Source organism: Vulpes lagopus, chromosome 1 (assembly GCF_018345385.1).
Source record: "Vulpes lagopus strain Blue_001 chromosome 1, ASM1834538v1, whole genome shotgun sequence".
NCBI lineage: Eukaryota > Metazoa > Chordata > Mammalia > Carnivora > Canidae > Vulpes > Vulpes lagopus.
Genome location: NC_054824.1, coordinates 71630140 through 71646940, shown reverse-complemented (window position 1 = coordinate 71646940; position 16801 = coordinate 71630140). Strand labels below are relative to the sequence as shown.

Genomic DNA, 16801 nt, shown 5'->3' with positions numbered 1-16801 from the left:
TCAAGGATTGAGAGCAGTGCCCCTGCCACCTTTGCCAGCTTCTGAGGCCAGGGTTTGCATCATCTTCAGTTCTCAGAGCCTGGATGACCCTTGAGAGTGTCTCTCTCAGATAATGCACTGGGAGCATCCCTAGTGGACTGGTGACCCAGCAGCCTGTACCCTAAGGCTCTGGCATCACACCGAAGCTTCCCTTCCGCTGTGCGTGTGGGGTGCTCCCCTGCCCCACTGTGGCCAGCGGGGGCCTCCGGCACAGCTCGTGCTCAGCCTCATGCCTCGGCTCTTCTGCCTTAGTTAGAGTGGCTGGTGGCCACGCGCTTCCCGCTCTGCCCTCGAGCAGCTGTGAGTCCTGGGGTCTCCTGCTTGGAGCCGACCCCTGATCTCCTTACAGTGGTTAGGGGACTTGCCCAGAGTTGTACAAGGACTTGGTGATGTGTGTATTAATACACTGGGCCAGCCCTCCCTACCTGCCAGCCTAGCTCTCCCCATGTGGCGGTGCCCCTTGGGTCTCGGGGCTGACCTAGAAGACCAGCGAGAGAAATTGGCCGAGAGCAGCTTTGATGGAAACCGATCGTGCAGCAGGAATTTGTGGCACTTTCACTCCATGCTGTGCCCTGGGCCAGGTCCCCGTCCTCTGAAACATGTAATGACTGGAGCTGCCTGGTCCTGTGCGGCATGTAGTTGGGGCATCTGACCCAGTCTGGGGGAGGGGAGAAGGGGAAGGCTTCCTGGAGGAGGTGACATCTAACTTGGGTTCTGAAAGCTAAGGCATCAGGCGGAGAGGGTGGTGGTGGGTGAGGGCACTTGAGGCAGACGATGGAGACCATGAAAGGCCCAGAGGCCAGGGGCACTGGAGGCACTGGAGAAGCCACTTGGAGGCACTGCATGTAATCCCATCGTGTCTGAAATTTGGATTTGGAGGTGGGGTGGAAGAGCTGGGGCCAGCAAGGCCATCAGGTCACTTTATGAAGGTTTGTTCCCACTCAGACCAACTTCCCAGCTCCCTGTTCTTTCCTGTGGAGCCCCTCCGAAGCCATGCAACCTTGGGAGGTTCTGGCCTCCACCCACGTCTCAGAGGCTCCCCAAGGCTGTTGCTGCCATGGCCCCTTGGCTGCCCATCAGGTCTCTCTCCAGAGCTGGTCAGCAGGGCCAGAATAAAGCCATTTATGAGAGCTGGGGATTCAGCTGCAGCGGTGGCAAGACGCGGCCTGGGTCTGGGGTGTTAACTACGAGGAAGGAGGCAGCTGCCATTGCCCACCCCACCCTGAGATCCCACCCCTGCTTGCTCCCTCCCAGCCCTGGACCTGAGCTCCCTCATCAGGACCCCCAATGGCGGCTCCCTCAAGCTGGTCGGTGGCACGGCCAGCATTTCCATGCAGGGTCTCCAGCCACGTAGCCTGTGCTCTCTGGGTAGAGCCAAGGGGGAGAAGGTCTAAGTCCTCCTGGGTGCAGGGATCAGTTCACAGAGCCAGGGTGGGACCTGCTCACTTCCAAGCCCTCACTCCCACCCCAGGCCGCCCTGACCTCTCACTGGCCGCTATCACCCCTCCTTTGAGCCTCCCAGCTGCTTCCTCACCCCTAAAGTGGTTCCTGCCTGCCCTACCTGCCTTGCAACAGCTCCCAGAATAGGGCTGGGCCTCCATCCCAGCTGTAGCTGTTGGGTCCCTCCTTGGGGACTTTGGCATCAATTGGGGGCGGGGGGGGGCAGGGTTCATGACCGAACATGCCAGGGACCTCCCTTGACCTGGGGCCGGACCTGTAACAGTCCCGGGAGGCAGTCCCATCCTGCCTGTAGCAGGGAGCACAAGCCGCCCAGTGCAGGGAGAGAGGAGAGGGCGGGCAGGCAGACTCGGAAGGAGGAGCAAGAGAGGGCAGCTGTGCTCCCCACCCCCCAGATTCCAAGGTCAGTGAAGTCCCTCTTTTCCTGCTCGCTCCAGTTCTCTGAGGTCCCCCTATATCTGCACAGTGAGTTCTTTTTGGCTCAAGCCAGCCCGAATTGGCGCCTTTCCCCTGCCACCACAGAGCATATCAAGGACATAGTAAGAGCTCCAGACTGGGGGGGCATGTGGTTCTTCAACTTTGAGACTGAAATAGGGCATGGTTAATAATTACACTGGGACTGCAGGTGTAACCTGGATGACCCAGGCAGGCCAGGCCGAAAGGTCACCCCATCTGTAGGTGAAGAACACGCAGGCTGCTTGCATCTCCTTTTGTCCTTGGGCAAGCCAGGACGGGCATGTTAGGCAGGGCTGGCCGTGGTCTCTCTGAGATAAAACTTTGGCGGGATGGTGGTCCAAGGTGGGTGGCTCTGGGAGAGGGCGCAGGCCCGGGAGTGGCCACATTGTCCTGTGTGGTTGGTGTGCAGCCAGAAAATTGATTCCGGCTGCGGGAGAAAGGTCAGGGTCACGTTCCCCTTCCTTTCTTCTTGATGGATGAGGGACCTGTTCTTTGAGATGTGGACTCCCCAAGGCCAGGGAGGCCGATGCCCTTCCAGGAATACGTGGGCGGGACAGTGGGCCGGGACCCGACGGAAGGACTCAAAGGAGGCCCCAGAACAGTCGGAGCACAGGATGGATGGTGGGGCCTCAGGAGCTATAAGTGGCCCGGCCAGGGCCCTTGCACGGGTCTCTGGCCATGCTACTCCTCGGGGTGCTGCTGCTGACTGTGCTGGCTGGTGCCCGCCTGCTGTGGGGCAAGTGGAAGCTCAGGGGTCTGCACCTCCCACCTCTTGTCCCTGGCTGCCTGCACCTGCTGCAGCCCAACCTTCCCCTCCACCTGCTGGGTTTGACGCAGAAACTGGGGCCCATCTACAGGCTCCGCCTGGGGCTGCAAGGTGAGTCTGCCTCTGCTCCGTCGCCAGCCCCACCGCGTGGGAGGTAGGGTCCCCTTCCTGCTGACACCCCACTCTGATTCCTCCCCAGATGTGGTGGTGCTGAATTCTAAGAGGACCATCGAGGAAGCCATGGTCAGGAAATGGGTGGACTTCGCCGGCAGACCGCAGACGCCATCCTGTAAGGGCTGGGGCGGTTCTCCAGGGGACGTGGGCTGTCAGAGGCAGGGAAGGCCGGCCTGCGGCTCCCATGGTCCGTCCCTCCCCTCTCCTATTCTCCTACTCGCAGATAAGCTGGTGTCTCTGCACCATCAGGACCTGTCCCTGGGGGACTACTCCCTGCTGTGGAAGGCTCACAAGAAACTCACCCGCTCAGCCCTGCTGCTGGGCATCCGCAACTCCATGGAGCCGCTGGTGGAGCAGCTGACCCAGGAGTTCTGTGAGGTGAGGCTGCCGCCCCACAGCCGCCCCAGCTCCGCTGCCCCTTGCCCTGCGGCGCCAGGCCTGCTTAGCTCCTGTTCCTCCTCCGCAGCGCATGAGAGCCCAGGCTGGCACCCCTGTGGCCATCCAGAAGGAATTCTCTTTGCTCACCTGCGCCATCATCTGTCACCTCACCTTCGGAGACAAGGTCAAGGTTTTCTTGCCCTCCATGTGCTGGGGCCCTTCTTTAGCCCCTCCCTGGCCTCTCTGGTCCTGAACTTTTTTCTTCTTTTTTTTTTTCGGCAGGAGGACACCTTAGTACATACCTTTCATGACTGTGTTCAAGACCTGATGAGAACCTGGGAGCACTGGTCCATCCAAATGTTGGACATCATTCCCTTTCTCAGGGTGAGGGGTGCAGCCCAGACTCCCTGGGTCCTGGGAGGGGTGGTTCGGGGGGAGCAGGCCTCCTTGCCAGTGGCTGCACCCTTTTGCCCCCTGCCCCAGTTTTTACCCAACCCAGGCCTCTGGAGGCTGAAGCGAGCCTTGGAGAACCGGGACCACATTGTAGAGAAGCAGCTGAGGCAGCACAAGGTGGGAAGGCCGCGTGGGCCTGGCTCCCCCGCAGTCTGCCCCCAGGGGTCCTACTGACCCAGAGCCAGGCAGGTCCTCCGGTGGCGCACCTGCTGGACGGGTGGGCTCCCTGAGCCCTTCTCTCCGAGCGGTGCTCAGGCGGCTCCTCCTCCCCACCACAGGAGAGCATGGTGGCAGGCCAGTGGAGGGACATGACCGACTACATGCTCCAGAGGGTGGGGAGGCTGAGAGCAGAAGAGGGCTGTGGACAGCTCCTCGAAGGACACGTGCACATGTCCGTGGTGGACCTTTTCATTGGTGGCACCGAGACCACGGCCACCACCCTCTCCTGGGCCGTAGCGTTCTTGCTTCACCACCCTGAGGTGCGCCCTGGGGGCAGCCCGGCTGGGGCCCAGGAACTCGGTTCGCTGCCCCTCCCCCGCCCCCATGGGCTGCATTCACCCAGGGGCGCTTCTCCCAGTGGGCACGAAGGCTCCACTGGGTTGCTCTAGGGAGGGGCCCGGGGCCGGGAGGCCAGGCAGGCCTGGGTCAGCTAGCTCAGGGTTCCCACCCCAGACACCAGGCTTGCTCCCATTTCCCAGATTCAGCAGCGACTGCAGGAAGAGCTGGATCGGGAGCTGGGTCCTGGAGCTTCAGGCTCCCGAGTCCCGTACAGAGACCCCACACGCCTGCCCCTGCTCAGCGCCACCGTTGCCGAGGTGCTGCGCCTGCGGCCCGTCGTGCCCCTGGCCCTGCCGCACTGCACCACGCGGCCCAGCAGGTGACTCTCCTAAAAGCTGGGCACACAGGGGACCAAAGGGTAGGGGATCCTGGTGGGCCTCTGACTCCACCTTCCTTTCAGTATCTCGGGCTACGACATCCCCGAGGGCATGGTTGTCATCCCCAACCTGCAAGGCGCCCACTTAGACGAGACGGTCTGGGAGCGGCCACATGAGTTCCGGCCCGGTGCGTGGTGGCAGGGGAGGGGCGGTGGCTGCGGCACAAGGGCTGGGGGCGGCGGAGGCCAGTCCCCACCGCTACTGGACCCCGGTTCCATCCTCCTGCCCGCAGATCGCTTCCTGGTCCCCGGCGCCAGCCCCAGAGTGCTGGCATTCGGCTGCGGGGCGCGCGTGTGCCTGGGGGAGCCGCTGGCACGCCTTGAGCTCCTGGTGGTGCTGGCGCAGCTGCTCCGGGCCTTCACGCTGATGCCCGCTGCGGGCACCCTGCCCTCTCTGCAACCCCGGGCCCGCTGCGGCGTCAACCTCAGCATGCAGCCTTTCCAGGTGCAGCTGCAGCCCCGGGGGGCAGGGGTCCTGGGACGTGGCCAGCACCCGTGACAGGCAGGACACACGACGGCTGTGTGCTTCAGTTTCTCCTTTTATTTCTCCCGTACAAACCCCTTCCCTCCCCCCTGTAAACATGGTGCTGTGAGATCGCAGATGGAGAAGGCTCCCTCCTCCGGTGGCTGGATAGTGAGGGTGGCCCCTGGCTCTTCTCTCAGCGCGACCCCTCAGTGCTCGGCAGTCATACTGGGGCGCCGGAGATGTGAGCTGTGGTCAGCCTCCCTGGGCTGCTGGGGGCCGGTAGCTTCTTGGTCTGAGCTTCATTTCCGTGAAGGGCACAGAGAACTCGAAGCCCTTCCAGTAGTACCAGCTCACCCCCTGGGAAAGGATTGTTGAGACAGAGTCAGAGCCAGACAGACGTCCCATCTGCTCCCCAGCCTACACCCTGCACCCCGGCATCTGGGGAGATGGTTCCCAGAAATCAATCACCCTCCCCACGCACCCACTTCATGATCCTCAACTGCAAAGGCCTGAGGCTTAGTCTAAGCTGGCCCTTTACATCCAATAAATCGTGCTCATGTCTCCCTGAGATAAGCTGGTGAGATTAGCATTATTGTTTCATTTCACAGATGACAGCCCAAGGCACCAAGCGGCTCTGTCACTCATCCCGCCACCCCGCAGCAGGCTGAGCCCTGAGCCACTCCCAGCCCCTCACCTGGTGGTCCACTGTACTTCCATAGAGCCCGTTGAGGTTGGCGTAGTGGCAGTTCCTGTACCACCAGGCCCCGCGGTATGACACCGCGCAGGAGATGAGCAGGTTGTTGGGGTCGCGGTCACGGGCGGAAAAGACACTGCCACTATGGTAGCTCATGGAGTCCCCTGGACCGGTGTGAAAGGGGCAGTGAGGGCCTCCCCTCCCCTGCCCCACTGTCCACGGGCCCCAGGCCCACCCCTGACCTGCTGTGCCGTGGTAGCCGTCCAGATGAAGGCGGTAGTACTCCGCCGCGGAGTCTACTCGGAAGGAGTCATACTGTGCGAACACGGCCTCGTCCCCAGCCCGCAGGTCCACACGCATGGAGTAGTCGCCCGCTTCTGTCAGGCTGTGCAGGGCCTCGTTGCCTGGGGGTAAGGAGGTGCTCTCACCAGAGTCCCCCCATCCACCGGCCCCGCCCCCGCAGGGGCCCCGTCCCTGTGAGGCACTGACCCAACCAGAACTCCCCAGAGATGTTGCCGAAGCCGTGGGCATAGTCCTCCCAGTCCCTCCAAAAGTCTGTCTGTCCGTCCATGCGGCGCTGGAACACCTGGGACGCAGGGGGAGCCACCATCAGCCATGGCTCCGGGCACAACAGCCCGTGCCCCGCGCGGACCCTTGGGCGTTCTGCCCGCCACCCACCAGCCAGCCGCCCCCGTCGGTCTCCATGTCACAAAACACATGGAGGGGCCGCTCGCGGTTGCCATTGAGGAAGATGGTGGTGGTCCTGGAGGTGCCGGCTCCGTTCTGCATCTCTTCCCCGCAGTCCCGAGGGAAGGGGATTCGAAGTCCACCTGGGGAGAGGAGAATGACGGACCGGTCCTGTCCCCACACCCCGGTGCCCTGCCGCCCGCTCGGCCCCCCGCCTTAGGTCCCGGTGCCAAATACCAGTGGTGAAGGAGGTGGACACTGGCGGCGTGAGGCTCTCGCCCCACACAGCCCGGAGCCACACGCTGTAGGGGGTGGAGGGAAAGAGGCCCAGAAGCTGGTGAGAAGTGGCCCCGCCTGGGAGCAGGACCTCCTGTGGATAGATGAGGGGCAGGTCAGGGCCCGGCAGGGCACCCGCTGGGAGAGGTGGGGGACGGGCAGCGTCTCCTGGAACCGGCGGGGCTGGCCAGTGAGGGAGAGGAGCACCTGTGTCTGTCCACCAAGGGTGTTGACACTGAGCAGGTAGCTAGTCGGCGGGACTTGGGGCTCGGTCCAAGTGAGCAGGGCCATGCGGGGGGTTACTTCCTTGGCCTCCAAGTCCTGGGGGGCTTCCAGCCCTGGGAGGGGAGGTGGGAAGAGAAGATGGAGATGCAGATGGAGATGGAGATAGAGATGACCTCCCCTGCCCCTGTGGCACACACCTCCCAGGCTGTACCTGTGGTGAAGGTGATGCTGGCTGGGGAGGTGAGGTTGGGGCCCCGGAGACCACGCACAGTCGCTGTGTAGTTGGTGTGGAGCCTCAGGCCCCCCAGAGGGTACTCCACCGCGCTGCCAGGGGCCGAGGCCTGCAGTGGGGGGTCTGGAGGTGGGGTGAGCATCAGCCTCTGCCCCCTCGGTGCCCTGCCAGAGCCTCTGTCCCCTCCCCGACCAAGTCCCCTCGGGAGGCCTCAGCCCAGCTCACCCCCTGGGGCTGTGACACGGATGTTATATGTGTCCACGGGGGCCTGAGGAGGCTTCCAGTGCAGCAGAGCTGATCCCTCCGTCAAGTTCAGTGCACGAAGCTGGGTGGGGCCATCAGGAACTGGGAGAAGGGAGGAGGCTCAGAGCTGTCCCCGCTCCCCTCTCCACGCCTCACCTTCCCAAGCTCTATGGGCCTCCTGTCCACAGTCGAATCCTCTCACACCTCCTTCCCCCTCATCCTGTCGGGGACCTAGCCCATCTCACCTGTGGTGAGGTAGCCTGTGAGAGGCTCACTCTCCTCAAAGCCACGGACAGAGACCACGGTCACCTCATAGTGAGAGCCTGGCATCAGCCCCTGGAGTTTCTGGGTCCGGGCTTGGCCATCCACCTGCACACTCTGTGGCTCCCCTGAAAACACACAGGCTTGGGAGTTTGCCCAGGGAAGCAGGCAAGAGCCACAGGGTGAGCAGACTGCAGGGGGCGGGAGGGCAAAAGGGGGGCAAAAGGTGGTCACCTCCATCTGCCAGCTGGTAGGAAACTTTGAAACTGTCCACTCTGGATGGTGGAGGCATCCAGCTGACCTGGGCCGACGTTTCCCTGATTTCCCTGAACTGAAGGTCCCGGGGGCTTTCCAGAACTGAGGGGAGAGGTGTGCCGAGGAATGTCAGAGGGTGCCGGGCAGGGAGGCTCCTGCCTCGGGATCCCCTGCCCTGCTCTTTCCCAGGGCCCCAGTGGCTGCACACCTGCTCACCACCAGCACTTTCCTCCAGACCTCAGAGAGGAAGACTCTGGAGATTCCCCTCAGCCCCACCACACACCAACCTCCCCTCTGGCAGAGGCACTAGTCCCGCCCCCCCAAGGTACAAAGACCTCTCACATCAGGGCAGCACACGAATGTGCCCACTGTGGGGCCTTACCTGGGCTGAGGGTACGGGCTGTGCCCTGGATGCTGTCGGCCTTATGGGGCCCACGCAGCCCATACAATGTAAGGCTGTACAGGGTCCCCGGATGCAGGTCCCGGAGCACGGCTGAGCGCTGCGTCCCGGGCACCGTCAACTCCCGCTGCAGCAGAGGACGTGAGTGGGGCTCTAGAGTGCTTGGTGATGGGACCCCAAAACGGAGCAGGAAGGAGTCAAAGGCCTCCGATGGGGCCTCCCAGTTGAGCCGCAGCGAACTGGTGGTCACATCAGTCACTGACAGCTGGGACAGGCGGGGCCCTGGCTCCCCTGGGGTCAGACCGGCAGGAGCAGGCCCTGCACAGAGTGGGTGGGAGACAAAAGCACACCACGTCGGTGGGCTGGAGCAGGTCTCTTCCACCACCCCACCCCGGCCCCAAGTTTCTCATACGTGAGGTGGTGGAGCTCATGCAAGGCAGGTACTCAGCTGGGGCCCATGTGAGCATGTGTGTGGAGCGCCACGGGCGGCTGCTGCACCCCTTCCTCCCTCCACACTGCCCTCCAGTCACTGCCTCTGGGCACCCCCTTTAGCCCTTCCAGTCCCAGACCTGAGGTGGATGAGGCCTAGATATGGGGCCCTTGCCCCGCGGTACCTGTGGTGCCCTCAGCTGAGATAGGCCCCAGGCGCTTCCCTCCATGGAGGCCATAGAGGAAGAACTGGTAGGAGGTGCTGGGCTCCAGGCCTGACACTAGGACCTTGTTCTGGTTGCCACCCACGAGCAAGGCCTGGGGCTGCCCATCTGTGTCCTGATACTGGACCACGAAAGAGTCAAAGGGGCCCTGGGCCACATTCCACAACAGGTGCAGAGAGTCTGGGGTTATGTCGCTCACTGCCAGTGTCCTTAGGTGGGGCCCTTCAGGGGGCTCAGGGGCCTCTGTGGCCGGGCTCCAGGGGGCTGGTGTGTCCGCTTCCGGGGCTGCGCGGGAGAAGCCCAGGGGAGAAGCTGAGCAGGGGTGACCAAGGCTCTACTAGCATCGTCCTTCTCTTGAATCTCCCCTTTCCCTGCTTTGGCACTGATTCTTGCCTCCCACCCCCCAACCCCGGCCTCTCTGAGCACCAGCACTGTGGCCCCATCAGATACTTGCTTCTCCTCCTCCTCCATGTATTCTGGGTGTCTCATCTTGATGTGCGTGCACAGCCTGCTCCCTCCCCACCATGTCTGGGTGCCTATGCTCCTGGCCCAAGGCAGGAAGAGCTGGGGGTGGGCATGTGGTCCAGGGTGGTGGAGTGGGGGTGCATAGCTGAGGACAGAGCTGGCTGGTAAACTGGAAGGGCAGATCGTACCAACCAGGTCGGGCCGATGGGCCCCATCCTGCTGACCTCAGCTGGGTGTTAATAACTCCCAGCTCCATCACTGTAGCCACTTCTGGTTGCTATGCCCCTCACCTATTTTCTTTTCCAGTTATTTTCCACTTGGGAAAAAATGCTCCTGACTCATCCACAGGAGGGGGTCTGCCCCTATCTGGCAAGGCTGCCCGCGGGGAGGTAAGAGCTGCCTCAGTAGAGTGAGGGAAACAGCTGGCGGTGCTGGGCAGCATGGGGGCTGGGAGACAGGGGACCACTGCCAGGGCCTTTCCTTGTGCCTGCCTTGGCTGCCCTGGCTCCTGCTTTGGATGGACTCCTCGGGTTACCATCGGAGCTCGCCCCACTGCACCTCCCTTCCTCCCAGGCCCACTCATGCTCACCTGTCACTCCCAGGACGGAGATGGGGCCCAAGTGCTGTCTTCCGTGGATCCCATAGAGCAGGAATTTGTATTTTCTGCCAGGCTCCAGGCCCTGTATGGTGACGTCCCGCTGGTCTTTGGCCACAGGCACTGCCCGGGGCTGCCCAGCTGGGTCCCTGTACTGGACCACAAAGGAATCAAAGAGGCCCTGGGCTACCGTCCATGAGAGGCTCAGGGAGTTGGGGGTCTCATCTATCACTGTCAGCTCTCCGAGGCGGGGTGGGTGCTGCTGCTCCTTCTCCAGGGGAGCTGTAAACAGAGTGGGAGGAGAGACCTTAGTTAAGAGCTACCTTTACTGCAGCCCTGGCAGCTTCTTGGAGACATGAGGGTCTAGGAAAGGGTCCCTGCACTGTGGCTTCAGTCTGCCTGAAAGGAAGAAAAGCGAGCAGCTTGATCTCTCTGCTGGAGGCCACTGCCCCTGCCCCCACTCCCTCCCTGCTGTGATCAGGGTGCAGTAAATGCAGAGAAGATCACCTTGTGAGACAGTGTCCCTGGGGGTGTAGAGAAAGGCCACAGTTTCTCCCTGGCCCCTGATCCCTCGAGCAGGAGGTGGCCAGAGCCGAGAAAGGTTCCCAGAGTGTATCTGGGTTGTCAGGGAAACACCCCTAAACACTAAGAGCTGGGCTGGGCAGCCAGCCAAGCTTGTGGGCTCCCATGGCTTGGCCATGACCTCCTCTCTCTTGCTATCAGCCTGGGCCATCCTCCTACCCACTTTCCAGCCCTCCACTAACACCACTGGACCAGGGCAGGGTTGGCAGGGGGGCAGCCGGGGTAGAACAAAGGGGAGAGCAGAACACAGAGGAGACCTGCCCTGGCGGGAACAGGCGTTAGCTGATGGGGTCAGAGGAGAAGCCTGTATTCAGTGCCCATAATGAGGGTTTGGAGTCTGAGTGTCCCAACTGACTGTGTGCCCCATCCCCATCTGGCCAGGGTGACTCATGGTCCTGGGAGGGAGGTAAGGGTCAGTGACCCACCTCCACCCTTTCCTCAGGGGGCTGAGTAATAGGCACAATGACTCCAGATTTTTCCATAGTCTTTCTACAGCCAAACCCTTCCATATTTTCCACCTCCTGCCTCGGCTGGGACAGAGGGGAGGATGGGAACATTTATTAAGTGCTGATCCATATTTATTATGCATATGCAGGTATAGTAACTGTGGTTCGAGGGAAAGAAGTAGCTTGTCTGTGGCCACACCACTGGCAATTGGAATTTGAACATGGGTCTGCTTAGCTCCAAAGACTGGATTCTTTTTATGACATCAGCAGTCAGTGAGTGAAGGGAATAATGTACATATAAAATACTTAGAATAGAACCTGGCACATGATGGAGGCTCAGTAAATGTTTGCTCTTGCTGCTGTAAAGGCTGAAGGCAGGGATAGGCCAGTGGGGGGCAGCTCTTGGGGCTTAAGTCAGAGGCAACTCTAGAAAACATGGGGTGCAAGGCTGGGGCTCACCTGTGCTGCTGTCGGCAGAGATGGGGCCCAAGCGCTTCCTGCCCGCCAGCCCGTAGAGCAGGAACCTGTACTTCCTGCTGGGCTCCAGGCCAGGGATGGTGACCTCACGCTGGTCTGCGGCCACAGGCACCCCCCGGGGCTGCCCATCCCTGTCCTTGTATTGGACCACGAAGGAGTCGAATTCACCCTCGGGGACCGTCCACGAGAGGCTAATGGAGTCTGGGGTCACATCTGTCACTGTCAGCTCCCCAAGGCTGGGAGGTTTTGTGTCTGGGCCTGGAGTAGACAGAGAGGTGTATGGAAAGTGACAGAAACGGTGACAGAAGCCGGTAGAGCTTCGTCAGGATGCTAGGGCTCTGGGAGCTGGTTCTGAGAGCTTGGAGGGAGTGGCTAGGCCACCTGGCAGGAAGCAGGCCAGCAGAGGAACAGGGAAAAAGATGAACCAGGTTAGCCAGCAGCATCCCCAGGATGTAGGACAAGTAGGGAGAAGGATGAGAATGAGAGGGGTCAGGGGTAGCTCTGGACCTGGCTTTTACTGGACCCAGTAAATAATCAGGTCAGGAGGCCCCAGCTCTGGAGCTTGGAGTATAGAAACAGGACATTAATTGTCACCACAAGGGGGTGAAGGCCTGTCTGGAGGCACAAGCACCCATGAGGGCCTCCAGCATCACACGTCTTTGTGTCTACAGACACAGGACCATGGCGTTTCTCATCCTGGAGCCCGAAGAGCAGGGACTTGTACTTGCAGGTGGGTCCAGACCCGAAATAGTGATCTCGCGAAGGCCTCGAGCCACAGGCACCACCTGGGGTGCCCCTGCACATCCCTGTGCTGGACCAGGAGGAGTGGAAGGGGCCCTGGGCCACCGTCCATGAGAGGCACACAGTGTCGGAGGTCACAGTGGCCATGGCCAGCTCCCCCAGGCCGGGGGCTGCGGGGGACTCTGTGGGCAGAGAGGCTGGAACAGAGCGGAGGAGGCTGATGGGGGACTCTGTGGGCAGAGAGGCTGGAACAGAGCGGAGGAGGCTGATGGGTCAATGGTGCGACCCTTCGAAAGAGAGGGAGTGCTTTCCCCAGGCTATGAAATAAATGTCTTGTAGCAAGCTCTTCTAAAGTGCTTAGTGCATCCCAGGTGTGGCTGTGAGCACTTTACACACAGGCACGAGGATCCTCCCACAAAATATGAAGTACGTGCCTCTAGTATTGTCATTGCCACTGTGCGTGGATCTAAGGCGGAGAAGTTAAGATATGGTCGGAATTCACACAGTCAGTGGTTCAGAGCAGGATTCAGACCCAGAGACATGGTTCTGCAGCCACTAAAGACCAGAGCCACTGCAGACCAGAGACGTGGTCTGAGTCACTAAAATACCCGGTCTGGGAGCCTGAGAGGCCATATATGAATATTTCAACAAGTTTAAGGTTGCTGATAAGAAAGGAAAGCGGACAGGTAAATTTATGAAGTGAAGGGTACTTGCCAACTAAGCCTGAACAGTCTCCTACATCCTTCGTGAGTAAAGGATGAGGAAGGATATTAGTGCCACGTGAGAAAAGAGAGGGACCGAAGTGACCATTTGTGAGGAAAGGAGGAAAGCAAGACGAAACAGGAGACTTAGGGGACAGGGTGCTTGCTGTCACTCACCGGTCAGGCCCACGGTGGACACGGGGCCCACGCGGCGCCCCCTGTCCAGGCCATACAGGTGCATCTTGTACTTGCGTCCCGGCTCCAGACCCCCAACGGTCACCTCACTCTCGTCACCCGGGACACGTACCACCTGGGGCCGCCCATCCCTGTCCTTGTACTGGACAGTGAAGGAGTCAAAGTCGCCCTGGGGGACGGTCCACGAGAGGCTCAGGGAGTCTGGGGAGGATCCCGTCACCGTCAGCTCCCCCAGGAGGGGCTCCTTGGGGGGCTCTGGGGCCTCTGTGCTGGGTTCTGGGGAGCTGGGGGTCTCCTCCACCTCGGTGGGCGTTGGCGTCTCTTCTTCTGCAGCTGAGAAAGAGGCACGTGGTGAGGGTGAGGCAGGGTCCCCGGGAGACGTCCTCAGGTCTTAGAAGGATGGAGAAGCTGTGACCGGGTCTGGGGGCTCCCGATTCAGTTCAGTGAAGCCCATTCTCGGGGCTGGGTGGGCTTGCTCAGCCCACATCTCACAAACATGCTGGGAGCCTCCAGGGTCAACCAGGGGGAAGCCTGTCCAGCCAGCAGCACAGCTCACGGAGGTCCGCCCTTCTCTGCACGGGAGGACCCCCTCGGTCCTCAGGGAGCCCCAGCGGGGGAGCACCTTGAGCAGAAGGGCCTCCTGCACCCCACTCACCCATTACCTGAGAGAGGGGGGTCCTGCCACTGGCCCAACCCTGAGGCTTCCCCTGGCTACTCACCTGTCACCCCAATGGCAGAGATGGGGCCCATGCGCTGGCCACCGTGGAAGCCATACAGGTTCATCTTGTACTTGTGGTCTGGCTCCAGGCCTGAGATGGTGACCCCGTCTTCATGCCCTGGCACCCTCACCGCCTTGGGCTGCCCATCCCCATTCTTGTACTGGACCAGGAAGTGGTCAAACTGGCCCTCGGGGATGGTCCAGGACAGGTGCAGGGAGTTGGGGGTGGCTTTGGTCACTGCCAGCTCCCCCAGGTGTGGCTTGATGGGAGGCTCAGAGGACATGGTAGATGGGGCTTGGGTGGTCACAGCTTCATATTCTGGAGGGGACAGAGACATACAGGGACAGATGAGGATGTGCAGGTCAGCCTCTAAGTAGGTGTCTACAAAAATAAGATCATAAGGAGCAGAGCATTGCCACCCACGGTGGCTCTAACTCATCCACTCTTCCCTTAATGTCCCAGGTTCCAGTGTTGGCCTTCTGGGCACATATCCTCATCTTGCCCTGCCCTCACCTGCCCTTCCCCTGCCCACTGCTCTCTTCAGTACCCACCTCCCCTGCATCCTGGGCCCTAGACCTCCCTTCACTAGGGTCTCCTTGGCATCTCACTCCCTTTGGCTCATGTGTTTGCTCAGACCCCAAACACCTCACCCTTCCCCAGCCAGGACGCTGGAGGCTTCCTGGATCTGTCTGCGTCCCCAGCTGCCATCAGACTCAGAGTGTCCAACCCACTCCTAAGTGCCTCCTGAGCTCCCCATACCTGTAGCCCCACCAGCCTGCCTTGGGGCCCATCCCAGTGCTGTCGCCTGCCACCTGGGTCACCACCTGCCCCCTGAGCTCCCTGCCTCCCTGCTCTCCTTGCCCACCCGTTCCTCACAGGAGGCCAGGATGAGCCCTTCAGTGCAGATGGGATGGCACTGGGCTCAGCTTAACATTGCAACAACCGTCTCTATCCCCAGGAGGAGTCCCTGCCTTCTGAACTGCTCCTACTGCTCTACCCCTGTCTCAGGACTCCTTCCCCCACTCAGAGGATCTCACACAAAATCCTCCCAGTCCCTCTCAGGGGCCACCATGATCCTAGTTTCCAGGCCTTGGCACCGGCTGTGACGTGGATCTGACTCTAACGCTGTCACCAAGCTAACACCTTCCCACCTTGGGTCCCAGCTGTCCTGTGGGTACCCGGCAGGCTGGCTCAAGCGTGCTGCCCGGTCCTGGCCCGGTCCCAGGACCTCCTGCCACACACACACACACACACACACACACACACACACACACACACACCTCTTTGCCTGATGGCTGGTTCGCAGCCTGTCTCCCCATGCCCGGGAGCCCCAGTATAATAAGAACTTTCTCTCTGCCATGATCAGGTTCACTCCAGTGAACTCCAGTCATGACCTTGAGATCATGACCCGAGCCGAAATCCAGAGCTGGAAGCTTAACCCACTGAGCCACCCGGACTCCTCTTAAATAGTCTTTTTAAAAAGAGTAACACACTAAACATGAAGCCACGAAGTACGGGATGAAGTATAGAGCATCTGGGTTGAGTTTACCAATACAGCAATAATATATCCATACAACGGAATGCTCTTTGGGCATAAAGGAAATTAGATAGGGGTGGGACAACTCTGTAAATAGACTAAAAATCATTACGCTGTATACTTAAAGCAGGTGAACTTTGAGGTATGTAAATTATATCCCAGTAAAGCTGTGAATGAAGAATACATTCCAGTGGGGGGAAGGCAAGGGGTGGGCGGGGTGCAGAGGAGCCAGACTGGCCAGGAGTTAATACTAGGCTGCAACAGGGCAATGGACACACGGGAGCTCCTTATGCTCTTCCTTCTCTTTGTGTGTGTCCAATCTTACATATTAGGTATTTGTTGAGTGGATGAATTAATATTTCATGGCATTTCCCAACTATGCATACACACACACACACACACACACACACACACACACACAAGATCTTTCCAGGGTTCCCAGGCAAAACAGAAAGCCACACAAGGGTCAGTGGATCACTGCCTCGAAGGCTTCCACCCCACATGCCTCTCGGGCACATGCCTGGCATGTCCCTGGCTTTCGGCTTCCACCCCACATCGCACCTGTCCTGACATGTTACTGGGTGGAGGGCAGGTTAGGTGAGGCTTTAGGTTCCTGGATTTCCAGTGGAGGACACTCTGAAGGCTCCACCAATGAGACTTTACCCAGCCCAACCCTGAAGGTCCCCGCTGTCACTCACCGGTCAGGCCCACGGTGGACACGGGGCCCACGCGCCGCCCCCTGTCCAGGCCATACAGGTGCATCTTGTACTTGCGTCCCGGCTCCAGACCCCCAACGGTCACCTCACTCTCGTCGCCCGGGACACGTACCACCTGGGGCCGCCCATCCCTGTCCTTGTACTGGACAGTGAAGGAGTCAAAGTGGCCCTGGGGGACGGTCCAGGAGAGGCTCAGGGAGTCTGGAGAGGATCCCGTCACCATCAGCTCCCCAAGGAGGGGCTCCTTGGGGGGCTCTGGGGCCTCTGTGCTGGGTTCTGTGGGGCTGGGGGTCTCCTCCACCTCATCCTGGGGGCCTGAGAGAAGACACAGGGATGGTGGCTTCATTGTCAAGTACTGCTCATGTCAATAGGGACAACACAGTGCAAGCAGCAGACTCTTCCAGCTTTCAACAGAAGCTGGAGAACCTCGGGGTAGGCAACTGGTAATTAATTGATGGAGAGTGCTAGACAGGCCCCAATCCCCTTCATACTGGACTGGCCAGGACCATAAACATTCAAGAAGGCAATTCAGTCATGTGGGTAGAAGCCAAAATACATCTCATGTCCTTTGACCCAA

The 16801-nt window shown here is 60.4% G+C and overlaps 2 protein-coding genes across 10 annotated transcripts in view; one reads left to right on the top strand and one right to left on the bottom strand.

Annotated features, from left to right (window-relative positions):
- The first annotated feature begins 142 nt into the window (after positions 1 to 142).
- On the top strand, positions 143 to 5692 carry LOC121500818 (steroid 21-hydroxylase). 5 transcript variants are annotated; one of them, XM_041772950.1, is made up of 10 exons: positions 143 to 2830; positions 2919 to 3008; positions 3117 to 3271; positions 3360 to 3455; positions 3554 to 3655; positions 3755 to 3841; positions 4003 to 4203; positions 4423 to 4601; positions 4683 to 4786; positions 4892 to 5692. In XM_041772950.1, the coding sequence occupies exons 1-10, from the start codon at positions 2632 to 2634 to the stop codon at positions 5155 to 5157; spliced, it is 1479 nt and encodes a 492-aa protein (XP_041628884.1). In that variant the 5' UTR covers positions 143 to 2631; the 3' UTR covers positions 5158 to 5692. The 5 variants fall into 5 exon arrangements, with proteins under 5 accessions (XP_041628884.1, XP_041628865.1, XP_041628874.1 ...); XM_041772931.1 differs by having other exon boundaries at positions 4683 to 5692; XM_041772940.1 differs by having other exon boundaries at positions 3554 to 3841.
- TNXB (tenascin XB) overlaps positions 5180 to 16801 on the bottom strand; it is a 52982-nt gene continuing 41360 nt past the window's right edge. For 4 of the 5 annotated variants that reach the window (XM_041772719.1, XM_041772729.1, XM_041772750.1 and 1 more), the window contains 18 exons: positions 16207 to 16539; positions 13972 to 14289; positions 13235 to 13585; positions 11598 to 11873; positions 10105 to 10392; positions 9012 to 9335; positions 8380 to 8715; positions 7977 to 8099; positions 7727 to 7870; positions 7464 to 7583; positions 7218 to 7361; positions 6989 to 7119; positions 6743 to 6875; positions 6497 to 6648; positions 6308 to 6404; positions 6061 to 6222; positions 5819 to 5982; positions 5180 to 5481 (listed from right to left, as the gene is read on the bottom strand). In XM_041772719.1, coding sequence (XP_041628653.1) covers positions 5377 to 5481; positions 5819 to 5982; positions 6061 to 6222; positions 6308 to 6404; positions 6497 to 6648; positions 6743 to 6875; positions 6989 to 7119; positions 7218 to 7361; positions 7464 to 7583; positions 7727 to 7870; positions 7977 to 8099; positions 8380 to 8715; positions 9012 to 9335; positions 10105 to 10392; positions 11598 to 11873; positions 13235 to 13585; positions 13972 to 14289; positions 16207 to 16539 — 3701 coding nt within the window. In that variant the 3' untranslated portion in view covers positions 5180 to 5376. The remainder of the gene's footprint in view (positions 5482 to 5818; positions 5983 to 6060; positions 6223 to 6307; positions 6405 to 6496; positions 6649 to 6742; positions 6876 to 6988; positions 7120 to 7217; positions 7362 to 7463; positions 7584 to 7726; positions 7871 to 7976; positions 8100 to 8379; positions 8716 to 9011; positions 9336 to 10104; positions 10393 to 11597; positions 11874 to 13234; positions 13586 to 13971; positions 14290 to 16206; positions 16540 to 16801) is intronic. The other variant, XM_041772740.1, reaches the window with a different exon arrangement.